This window comes from Microcaecilia unicolor, chromosome 6 (assembly GCF_901765095.1).
Source record: "Microcaecilia unicolor chromosome 6, aMicUni1.1, whole genome shotgun sequence".
NCBI classification, from domain to species: Eukaryota; Metazoa; Chordata; class Amphibia; order Gymnophiona; family Siphonopidae; genus Microcaecilia; species Microcaecilia unicolor.
Window position 1 is genome coordinate 306,269,755 of NC_044036.1, and position 12,986 is coordinate 306,282,740.

The 12,986-nt window shown below is 45.6% G+C and overlaps 1 protein-coding gene across 1 annotated transcript in view; it reads right to left on the bottom strand.

Moving 5' to 3' along the window:
• Positions 1-12,986, bottom strand: part of USP43 (ubiquitin specific peptidase 43) — a 523,315-nt gene that overhangs the window by 14,225 nt on the left and 496,104 nt on the right. The window contains exons 10-11 of the mRNA XM_030208099.1: positions 5,684-5,761; positions 2,677-2,806 (exon numbers count right to left, since the gene is read on the bottom strand). Coding sequence (XP_030063959.1) covers positions 2,677-2,806; positions 5,684-5,761 — 208 coding nt within the window. The remainder of the gene's footprint in view (positions 1-2,676; positions 2,807-5,683; positions 5,762-12,986) is intronic.

Below are 12,986 nucleotides of genomic sequence, written 5' to 3' on the forward strand. Positions count from 1 at the left end.
CTTTCAGGCTTCTATGCAGTTCCCATATGCTTCTCTCTTAATACAAGGAGATGGGTGAACATTTCATGATGTCTAGTTTCCTTCTCTCATACAGAAATTTGCGCGTCAATGCTTGTTTTGCTTATAGTTATGACAACGCTGGTTGTGTGAGCTTCTACGTAATAAGTACATCATTAAGCAACAGAATGAGTTTTTCCCTATAGAAAACGTGGCAGGAAATGGAGTCATTTGGCAACCACAGACACTAACCAATGGCTGGGCAGCTTTAAAAATACTTGATGACATCACAGTCTGCTCTGAGATCTCAAGTGATGTCTATGTTCCACCCACATGTACGCCCACCTTCAAACTATGAACCATCACATATAGGCACCAGTTTATAGAATGGGGTGTAGCCGGAATGTTGGAATTTGCATGTGTGTGTGTGCACACGCGTTCATATGCTGTTTGGGATGCCTAACTGTTGGTGCCCTCTCTATGGAATATCCCGCTTATTGTGAAAATTTACTCCCAATGTAAGTTTTGTTAATTATCAAATAACAAAACCACTCGGCAAAATTCATCATCCTGTTGGTTAAATATGCACATACAGCTCACCTTCTAGTGTTCAACTGCCCTTAAAAGACAGATCCTGTTTCCATACAAGTTCTGATCCTAGTTCTCTTTTACAGTACAGTCTCTCATGTAAACGGGACCAACCCATTGTCGGATAAGTGAAAATTCAGATAATACGGAAAACACACTGCATAAACCCCTCAAACAATACATAAACAAAGGCATATAGTTCCTGATTTTCAAAAATTGCTTCGTAACACTTTAGCACATTCTGCAGCATGACTGGAGTGCTAAAACAGAATTACTGTACATGTCCTTGCTCTAAAACAAAGATTTTTAATAGAAATAAATGCGATGACATCTCTGGGGGAGGGGGGGGGAGTCTGTTGGATATGCCAGATAGTTGGGTTAGTGAAGGTCGGACAATCAAGATCGTACTGTATTTTGCTTTATAAACATAGCAGGGCTACACAGGCATAAGAACAGTACACTGAAAAGAACGGACAGATTCCTTCGACTAGAGGAAATAAATAATCCTGACTATACAAATTCCCTTGTATAGTTTACTATTGCACGAAACAACAACTCAGACAGATGGGGGAAAATGCCTTTGGCTGCTTTTTGCTGCAAAAAGGATTAATTTATCTCAAGTTTCATAATGTAACAATTTAAGTCGGCAGAAAATACAAAGTGCCTGATAGCAGCAGAGAGCACAGGAGGAGGTATAACAATAGCCTGGGGGGAGGGGGGCAGGTCCAGCTTTCTGCACTTTGCAGATAACCTTACTTCACATGCCAAGAGATCTAGAAGACCATCGCCTTTATTTTCTGACCCGCTTGTCCTCATTTACAGCAGCAGGGATGGCTATTGGCTTCTAAACATCACCCCTTTGGCTCACTCGTTTAATTTTAAGCTTTTCTGCCCTCTCTGAAGAGATTTTCTTCTTTATTTACATTAGAGAGGAGCAAAGGTCTAGTCATTAGGCTAGTGGTTATCAAACGTTTTTTAAACTAAACTCTCTTTTTCTGTAATAGTTTTAGCTGTTACTGCAAATCTCCCTCCTTGTGAAAATATTATTATTTCATAATATCAGTACAATGAACTGCAATTAAGATTCTGCCAAACTAAACATCTTGCCCCTCATCCTACAAGACATCTCACGTCCTCCTGAGGGGACCACCCCCCAAAATCCCCCATTTCCTGAGGGGACCCCCCCCCCCAAAAAAATCCCCCATTTCCTGAGGGGATCCCCCACCCCAAATCCCCCATTTTCAGACCCACTGGTGTAAAGCACTGGACTATGATTCAACTCTGTCACTGCTTCTCTATGGGGCCCTTTTATTAAGCTGCAGTAAAATGTTTTTTCTTGGTTTTTTTTAGGGTGGGAGAGGGAGGTCAACCCCGATTCCCTCCGGTGGTCATCTGATCAGTTCGGGCACCTTTTCACAGCTTGGTTGCAAGAAAAAATGGACCAAGTAAAGTCGGCCAACTGCTCCTCAGGGACGCCCTTCTTTTTTCCATTATCGGCCGAGGACGCCCATCTCTTAATCACGCCCCAGTCCCGCCTTCGCTACGGTGCCGACACGCCCCCGTAAACTTTGGTCGTCCCCGCGACGGGAAGCAGTTGAGGACGGCCAAAATCAGCTTTCAATTATGCTGATTTGGGCGACCCTGACAGAAGGATGCCCATCTCCCGATTTGTGTCGGAAGATGGCCGCCCTTCTCTTTCGAAAATAAGCCTGCTAGTGTACCTGAATGTAACTCACTCTGAGTTACTACTGAAAAAGCTGTGAGCTAAATGCAAATAATAATAAACTGAGGCACTGAGCCCTCTTTGAATGTGACAAACTGAACTCCCTCTCCCCTCCAGAGGTCAAGAATGCTGCTTCAGTAGCATCCCAAGCTCCAGCCCACTCAGGGAGCTAATTTGATCTGAAAATCGAACCAGGTTGGCCACATACTTACCTTCATCTGGTCTGCTCTCTCAACAAATTAAAGTATGTAATTATGCATTTGGTTGGGTGGGGGAGGGTGCAGATGGCATGCATCTTTTCTTGTGAAATTGCTGGCAGATGTATTCTGCTTCTGTTAGTGTCTAATAAAGGTTGTTTGATGCCATACCTGCTCTTCCTTGGTATACAGCTGGAAACACTCATCCAAGGTACAGCTGTGCTGCTGCTGGTGTGCCTGCTGCTGCAGCCCCACGCTCTCAGCATCCTGCACCACCTCCTCCTGGATATTTCCAAACAAGCTGTCAAAGTAGAAAAGGAGATTGGAGACAATAAGGACACATTCAATCTGATGTATGAATTCTGTCACCTCTAGGATGGAGGGAGGAATTGCAGGGCTCACGTCCCCTTCTGCGGAACTGACTTGGCTTTGAATCAAAGCAGCATCAGGAACCAGGGATGTGTTTATGTCTCAATTTGTTTGCAAAAACTACAGCAAAACCTAAAACAGGACAGGATGTTCCCGGTAATAAAAGCCATTCTCCCCACCACCTTATCTTTCCCCTTATCCTTTTCATCCTTCAGAACAACAGGAAATAACATTCAGTGGAGCTCTTGGAGGGGAGGGGGGGGGGGGAGATTTTCAGGTATGGTACAGACAGTAGAGGGGGAAGTTCCTGTTAGCAAAAAGCCTTCATAAACAAAACAGGTTTTCACAAATTTTTTTTAAAACTGGATAATAATTCTCGTAATGCATCTCCAATAGTAATGCATTCTATAACTTGGAACTTACCACCATAAAAGTACTATAACAGATAGGGAGAAAGGTGTATTTTAAGGTGGAATAGGTTGGGGAGAAATTGATTCTTCAGGTGATCCACAGTGAGCAGTTCAGGGACACTGCTACCATTGAGTGAGCCTAGTAAAATGCCCAGGGTCACCTAATGGTAGGAGCAACCTGCTGTTACTCCCCCTCTCAAGGTCCTAGCATCTTTCTCCCCCCCGCCCCCCGTAGGTCCCAGCATTTCTCCCTGTTTCTCTCCCCCTCCCCCTCCTTGCCAGTCCGGTATTCTCCTGCGGCCCTGAAAACCCATGGTGTATAGGCGGCCGGCAGAGGCAATGAGGTAGACCAACTGCCTCCAGCCGGCACTTCTAGGGCTATTCCACTGCTGTGTCCCACTTCTCTGATGTCACTTCCTGTGGGCAGGGCATGGCAGAAGAAAGACCCTGGTGGGATTGTTTACCTCACTGCCACTGCCTCTGTCTGCCGCCTACCATGGTTTTTGAAGGCTGTAGGGGGAGAAAGAGAATTCAAGAGATGCCAGGACCTGTAGGGGAAAGGGGCGATATCGGATCTGCGGTAGGGGGGGGGGGAGAGGAAGAGAAGTTTGGGGCCTGCTGAAGGAGGGGGGTAGGAGAGAACAAATGTCGGGACCTGTGGAGGAGGGGGGCAGAGAAAAAAAGGATTAGAGAGATGCCAGACCACAGGAGGGTGGAGGCAGAGGAAGAGAAGGATACCAGCACCTGCCTGGAGGGAGGAGGGGTAGGGTTACCATATGGCTCCAGAAAAAGGAGGACGGATTGAGCCAGCTGGGTTTTACTTCCATTGCTTTCAATGGAAGTAATTGAGCCAGCCGGGTTTTACTTCCATTGCTTTGAAAGCAATGGAAGTAAAAACCGGCTGGCTCAATCCGTCCTCCTTTTTCTGGAGCCATATGGTAACCCTAAGGAGGGGGAATCGAGGCAGAGAGTAGAGTGAGAGACCTGGGAAAGAAAAGATGAGCAATGATGCTGGACCCAAGGGGCTAAGTGGGGGAGGAGAGAGAGAGAGAGAGAGAGAGAGAGAGAGATCAGAAAGGGGGGAGATGCTGGACTCCGGGGTAAGTGGAGGGAAAAGAAAGAGAGACTGGATCCTTAAGAGGAGATGCAATGGAGGGAGAGAGTGATGCTGGACAGTGGAGGTGAGACAGAGGGATATATGCTAGGTTGGGGGAGGTGGAAGAAGGGGAAAAGAGGCAAGAAGCTGGATAAGCAGAGAGAAAGGGACAGAGAAGAAATGCTGGGTATGGAGGGATCATAGAGACAGGGACAGAGAAGAGATGCTGGACACATGGAGGGATAGGAACACTGAGAGAGCAGGTACTGAAAAGGGCGGGGGATGGGATATGGATAGGGACACAGACAGGGACACAGAGGATAGATGCTGGAATAGGGATGCAGAGGAAAGATGGATAGTGGGAGTAAAGAGAGAAGAAATATCAAAAGGATAGAAAACCCTGAAAAGAGATTTAAAATTAAAAAAAAGAAACTGAGAAAAGAAGAAAAGAGAGACAACAAAGGTACAAAAGAAGTATTGTTTTCTAAATGTGTAAGTATAATATGTCAGCTTTGGAAAATGTGCATCTCTGGTATCTTATATTTCAGTTTCTATTTCTATTACTATGACAGGTTTTTTTTTATATAGGGTTCAAATGTGTTTGCTTTTTGCAGGGTTTGTACACTACAGCGCTGAAGGGATTCCTCCTACCCCCATCCCTCCGGTCCCCTTAGCTTGGCAGAGATGGTATTATAGGCGGCCATCTTAATTTTTGTGCTCAGGGCCCTTTCAGTCCTAGCTATGCCACTGATGTAGTTCACTGGGTTTGGTTCAACCTGTGAAGGTTTTCATGACTTTCAGAGAAAAGAACTTAACATTATCCACAATCACTTCACTTCTGTCATAGAAAAATGACAAAGTCTAAACCACCAAGGCTCCTACTTCCAGCTTCTACAGTGCCACCATATTATAATGGAATTTCTGATTTAAGTTAAATATTTAAACACAAAGGTTCTATAATTTCAATAAGACACTATGGGCTCATTTTCAAAGCTCCTAGACTTACAAAGTTCCATAGGTTGCTACGTGCCTTTGCTCAAACTTTGTAAGTTTAAGTGCTTTGAAAATATGCCTCTATATAAAATGGGCAAATGTCACTGTGGAATGAGGTTGGCACATGCCATGAACTTCTTGCAGATATGGAAACGTACCTGAGTTGTGAATAGGATGTAGCTGGTACGGATATCTCCATGATGGAGTTAACTGCTTAAGTACTGTGCACAATATTTGTGGCCCTGGAGCTTGGCAGAGGGGGAGGGGTCTGTTGGAACATGAGCATATCAGACTTTAGTTTTAAACTCACCGTTCTTTGGTCTTTGGTTCCCACTCTAATACGAGTTTCACGTGAGCAGGCCCACCGAGTCCACTGAATTGCAACGCTCTAGAAGAAAAAAAAAAAAGTCAGTGTGATTGACCAGAAGTGATTAGACTTTTACCCAGATCTTTCCCATTTCTATAATTTTTTTAAATTTTATTTGTGACTGATTGAATATATCGGTCGCCCAGATAGCGTCTTCTCTCAGCAGTTAACAATAAAACATTCACAATATAAGACAAGACATAAAACCACCTAACTCAACCCACATAAGAATTCAACTCGCCAAAAATAAAATCCAGAGCCCCCAAAAATAAAACCCAGAGCCAGTAAAGTTCTTTCAACCACAGTCACTAAATGCCTAAGTAACAGCAAGAAAAGCTCTCAGGCATTTAAAAACCTTAAATAGCCCCTCTCATTACATAAAGGCTTCGGCAAGCAGCTCAACAATGATAGAGCTACTCACCCAAAAGATCTTAAACTGAGTACACTTCAATCTTCCAGCCCTATTTCTAGAAAGCTGCAACACTGTGACTTTTATCTCAACCTCTTCCTAAGAAAAAACACCTTCACCAACTTTCTAAGCTCTTCTGAACCACCTCCAAATAATGCCACACCACCGTCTACCAGGGGCGTAGCTATGGGTGGGCCTGGATGGGCCCAGGCCCACCCAGTTTAGCGTCAGGCCCGCCCAGAAGCAGATGCTTACCGTGACCATCTCCCACCCCTGCCGCAGCGCTTCATTTAATGTCAGCCCTGCTGTTACAATTTCCCACCCCAGCGGCGGCGCTTTACACTTTACCTGACAGCAACGCTACAGATGCAGCGCTGACATCTGACGTCCTGCTCCGGGGCCTTCCACGCTGATGTAACTTCCTGTTACGGAGGCGGGACGCGGAAGGCCCCGGAGCAGGACGTCGGACGTCAGCGCTGCATCTGTAGCGTTGCTGTCAGGTAAAGTGTAAAGCGCCGCCGCGGGGGTGGGAAATTGTAACTGCAGCGCCGACAACATTAAATGAAGCGCTGCAGCAGGGGTGGGAGAGGGTGAGGAAGTCAGTGGGGTGCTGCGTGCTGGCCCAGAAGGGGAGGCAGGGAGGGGAGGGGAGGGAACAGAAGGGTGCTGGACTTGCCAGGGGCAGAGGGTTGGAGGGAAGGGAGAGAGGTTTTGGGATTTGCAGAGGGGAGGTTGGAAGGAAGGAGAGAGGTTTTGGGATTTGCAGAGGGGAGGTTGGAAGGAAGGAGAGAGGTTTTGGGATTGGAAGGGGAGAGGTTGGAAGGAAGGGGAGAGGTTTTGGATATATAGGGGGGTGGAAGGAAGGGGAGAGGTGCTGGATATGCAGGGGGGGTGGAGGGAAAGGAGAGAAGTGCTGGATATGCAGAGGGTTGAAGTGAAGGGGAGAGGTGCTGGACTTGTATGGGGGCTGGATGAAAGGGAAAGAGGTGCTGAACATGTAGGGGGGCTGGATGAAAGGGAGACAGATGCTGGACGTGTGTGGGGGGGGGGCTGAAGGAGAGGTGCTGGAGAGGGGGGTATATGGACACTGGGGGGGGGGGGGGGGAGAGATACCAGACAAGGGAGAGAATAGGAACGCAGAAGGGATATGCTGGGCATGGGGTGCATAGGTGCACAGAGGAATGATGATGGATGAGGGGATATGAACACAGGGGAGATACTGAACAAGGAAATATAGGAAAACAGAGATGGGAGATGGATGATGGACATGAAGAAAGAAGAAATGTCAAATAGGAGACCCTGGCAAGTGAGTTAAGAGAAGACAGAGGGAAGCAGAAACCAGAGACTGGGACCAATATGATTTGAGAAAAAAATGACCAGACAACAAAGAGGTATAAAAAAATATTTTATTTTCAATGTTGTGAATATAATATGTTGGATTTGGAATGTACATCTTGCCAAAGTTGATGGTAAACATGGCTGGGGTCCAGGACAGAAATCTAGGAAAGGACCCCAAAGTCCATTACCAGGCTGCGCCTTCAGCTTCCAGCATGCAGGCTTTCTCTGGCCAAGGAACCAACCCCTAACACCATCCCTGGCATGTGCCATCTTTATATTTTGCACAGGAGCAAATGCCTTTCTTTCTTGTTTCTCTGGTGTTGTACTACATGCAAGGTCTAGTTTCTTGGGGTTTCCATTTAATTTATATTTCTAGAGTTTGTGGTCACTTATTCTGTATTTGGCATTTGTGTCTTGTGTGTGTGACTGAGGTATTCTGTTAGCATGAAGTTTCCATGTAGCATTCTGTAGTAATTTGGCTTGTTCAGCTTTCCTGATAAATGTATTTGTATTTTAGGGCCCTACTATAATATTTAAGGCACTTCTTTTTCATAGGTAGGATCTTTGTTTTTGGAAGTTAGTGTTGGCATGGTAGATTTGCTCTAGGTTCTGAGTGACTTTTGTTTTATAGATTTTTTTAAAGTTAATTTATATGTCTGTAATTGAGATTACACTAGAAAACAAAATTTCTTTATATGATGAGTTTTATGGAGAATTGTCCTTGCTGTGCTCTGTATCCATTGTTGGTGGACGGCCAGGAGGTTCTCTGGATGCAGCATGTGTTTGGCTTCAATACCATATATGTGTTGGAGGACCATGGCTCAGTGGGGCTGAATAGTGCAGTCTATTGTACTTCCCTTAGCTCTCAATTGGCCTGCAGCCACTGAAGCCTGCACTGCAACCCTCATTGAAGTTATGGGGAGTGGGGTAGGGACAGAGCATGGGTGCATCAGGTTTGCTGTTTTTTTCCTTTTTCAAAAACGTTGGCAACTCTAGTGCCCACCCATCCAACCTGTTGGCCCACCCAAAAATTGCCTTCTGGCTATGCCACTGCCGTCTACCCACATTACTAACTCTTATGGCTCAATCTGGTACCTTTCCAAATACCTGGAAGTCTACAATGGTTAGTGCAGTTATAGATAGTCAATAACATCAAACTGCATTTTGGTTTTCTGCATCTGTTTCAATACAATAAAATAGCGATTTCAGCGGTATGCAACGTCCTTTTCCTGTTTTGAGCAGGGGGAGGGGAGAAGATTGGTGGCATAGTTTTATTGGATTCCACATTTAAATCTGGTATCACAACTCTATGAAATTTTACATCAATGAGTCCCACTACCAAGCTGCGGTAAAAGGGGCCCTGCAGTGGAGTGGAACAGGTGGATGTGAAGCGTCTGTTCGCGCTTTCCAAAAATACTAGGACTAGGGGGCATGCGATGAAACTACAGTGTAGTAAATTTAAAACAAATAGGAGAAACTTTTTCTTCACCCAACGCGTAATTAAACTCTGGAATTCGTTGCCGGAGAACGTAGTGAAGGCGGTTAGCTTGGCAGAGTTTAAAAAGGGGTTGGGCGGTTTCCTAAAGGACAAGTCCATAGACCGCTACTAAATGGACTTGGGAAAAATCCACAATTTCGGGAATAACATGTACAAAATGTTTGTACGTTTGGGTAGCTTGTCAGGTGCCCTTGACCTGGATTGGCCGCTGTCGGGGGACAGGATGCTGGGCTCGATGGACCTTTGGTCTTTTTCCAGTATGGCATTACTTATGTAATTATGATGCATGGATTTGCTGTGCGCTAAAGCCCCTTTTACTGAGAGTAAAAGGCAGAAAAAAGGAAATCGCTGTTCGGTAAGTACACACGCCATGCGGTCATTTCCTGGGGAGCCCTTACTGCCTTCTATTTAGGATGGGCTCCCGTGCTAACTCGGTGGTAACTAGGCTGCGCGTGGCGCTGCCCAATTACCGCTGCGTAAATCCCCAGTGCTAAAAATAAAAACAATTTTCCATCACGCCGGAAATGGCGCATGGTGGAGGTGGAACTACTGCTGGTTCCCCGCAGTAGGCCGGATATAGTGTCGGATTGACCGCGTCAAAGGCCTCCTAAGTGAGAACACCATGAGAATTTTGTGGAAGAAACTAAAATAGCTGGTCCATTAAATGCAGTGGCCAGAAGGTGGCAATATATCCTAGGAAAAATTAACAGTGCAAACTTCCCAGGATATACTTAGGATGTACACTCCATTGTTCAGATCCCAGATGAAAGGAGAACATTTCAACATATCTGTTCATGTTTCTCCTTCTCTTCGTCCATGGCTAGTTTAAATTTTGTGCATGGATTTTTCAATAGAAAATGCGTAAAAATCCAAGCCTGGAGGCCTTCGTTTCTCTTGTCTGAACAACAGTAGTGCCCCTGGAATCCACTCCAGGCAAAATTACAAATATTGAAATCCTAAAATGTATCCCAGATTCTTGCACAATATACGTGTTTAAGGATAAGGGTAAGGCAGGGGTAGGCAACCTCAGCCCTCAGGGGCCGCAACCCAGCTGGGTTTTAAGGATTTCCCCAATGTATATGCATGAGATCTATTTGTATCCACTGCCTCCATTGTACGCAAATTGATATCATGCATATTCATTGGGGAAATTCTGAAAACCCAACTAGGTTGTGGCCCACGTGGATCAAGGTTGCCCACCCTGGGATAAGGTGAGCTTAAAGCAGCAGTACCACTAAGAATCTTCAAAGGGGCAACTTCCTTGTTTCTTGGCTCTCTGGTCTTTTTACTTGGTCTCCTTTTCATCCCAACAGAATTCTCCCCACTTAACTTTCCTAGAAATGTGTCTGAAATCTAATCTACTCTTCAGTAACTCATACGGAACACATTAAAAGCTAATATAAGGCAAACAAGGAGAAACCCTTTTTGGGTTTTAAAATGATGTTATTTCCTGCTGTCTCGAAAGAGACAAGACAAAAGAGGAAACAATTTCTACTCCTTAAGTTGGGGGGTACCTTTTTTCTTAGATACCCCTGCAAGTGCATAATAAGGCTGGGGGGGGGGGGGGTAAGAAATATATGTTTACTGAACCAGCTCATGTATCATCGCTTTTAGCCTCAGTTAAATTGGAGAGGCAACACTAAGAAGTTGTACAATTTGTTAGCAGAGAATAATTACCTTATTTCTTCCTTTGTTATATTCCTCCCCTAGATTTCCTAAAATCTTGGATCTCCATTTATGGACTTGAGTGTCTTAGAATTTTGAAAGTGTAATGATTTAATTGCTCTTTCTCTTTTCTTTTCTTTTTTCCCTTGGTAAAAATGTTCTTTTGAATGACACTTTCCTAAGCAAGATGTTTCTTGTAAATTTTGATTAAATGAATAAATAAAATATATAAAAAAAATAAAAGCTAATATAAGGCAAAGTAATAGAGAAGTTTATACTATACTAGCCTTTGAGCCCGTAAAAACGGGCTATTATAGGAAGGGGGGGTTGAAAGGCCCCCCCCCCCCCGCCGAGTTCGCCGCTGCCCCCCCCCCCCTGGAGCCGTCGCCACCCACCTTCCACCCGGCCGGGCCCCTCCGCTATTGAAACAGCGAAGGTCCGGGAACGCAGCACTGAGCTCTGCTGAGCAGCCGATGTCGGCCTTCCTTCTTCTTCTCTGCCTGTGTTCCGCCCTCGTGTGACGTAACGTCGTCGAGGGCGGGACACAGGCAGAGAAGAAGAAGGAAGACCGACGGCAGCTCAGCAGAGCTCAGTGCTGCGTTCCCAGACCCTCGCTGTTTCAGTAGTGGAGCGAGGGCCCGACGGGTGGAAGGTGGGTGGCGGCGGCGGCGACTCCGGGTGGGGGGAGCGTTAGCGACGGCGGTGTCCCTCCCTCGCAAATGCGCAGTACAGACCCTCTCTGTTCCGCCCCCGTCATCACGTATTGGGGCGGGCAGAGAAGGTCTCTACTGCGCATTTGCGAGTGAGTGTGACACTTGCCTTTTATATATATTGATTTTATTTCCTGTATTTTACATTTTTCTTCAATACAAAGCATACATATTTATTGTGTTCCATCTGCTCCATACCTTCAATTTATATGAATTTTTGAAAAGTACAAACAACATCCAAAACCACAATATCAAAGTGTCTTGTCTTCTGAAACATGCAGCCAATTGCATCGTTTCCGCACCCAATATTATCATAAAGGCGCATCTGTAATTCATGATGCGAAATGTAAGGCCTAACCTGCATGGAATACAGAAAATCCCTATTGCTTAGCCCAAACTTCTCCTTTAAGCCAGCAAAACAGGCCAGCTCCCCCCCCCCCCAACCTTCCTCTACAAAGTTTCGCAGGGGATCTCCCATCTCTTATAGGTATCACAGTTCATCTCTGGAGCAAAATTTTCATAATAGCATAAATGGTCCCACTGGGTGGTTCTTTTATCCCCAACTAGGGTCAGCATGGCAGCACCCTCAGGGCCCTCTTCTCTGGGCAAGTCACTTAACCCTCCATTGCCTGCCGCATTGAGCCTGCCATGAGTGGGAAAGCGCGGAGTACAAATGTAACAAAAAAAAAAAGCATCAAAAAAAGGCATTTTCAAAATCTGTGTACTGACGTATTTTATCAGGAATAAAATAAAAATGATCAATAAACCCAAGTGCTTATTTACAGTGGCGTAGGAAGGGGGGGCGGGAGGGGTGGTCCGCCCCGGGTGCATGCGCTCGGGGGGTGCCGGCCCCGCTGGTTCCCTGCTCCCTCTGCCCCGGAACAGGTTACTTCCTGTTCCGGGGCAGAGAGAGCAGGGAACCAGCGGGGCCGACGCAGCTCCGAGTGACGTGCACTCGGGGCGGATCGGCCCTCCCGCAGGTAAGAATGCGGTCTGGGGGGGGTTCTCTCCGGAGGGGACCCGCCCCGGGTGCCACTAGCCCTCGCTACGGCACTGCTTATTTACAAACATTTTGTGTATTTTTCTATTCTTGTTCTACCCCTGCTAACCCTAGCAACCTGATCCATATCCCTGACCTTCCTCACCTCCACCCATTTTGGCTAGTTTCACCACTGGACAATTCTTATAGAAGACAAATTAGGAACTGTGGACTGATGGCTTGAGATATTAAGATACTAGGATTTATGAACTTTGGATTGTTATCTTTTGAAACGTGAATCTCATCAGTGTTGGACTGACTACTTGGTTGAACACCATCCTATCACTGAACTGAGCAATTTGCTTCGGAGACTATTGATGGCATTTTGGGATTACTGATATGCATTAAAGACCTTGGACACCTTTTGTGGATTACAGATAAATTGCAAATTTTCATTTGAAGCCAGTTTTTTGCTTTATAATATGCTTGAACTCTCTAATGCTAGGATTTGGTACAATGATTGAAATTGGTGTTTACCGATTGCCTGGGTAATCATGTTACACGCTCTCTGAGTACCAATTTCACCTTCTATTTTTGGGTAAATTCTTTTATGTTATTTTTTGTGCTATTTTAGGGTATTTTCTTTT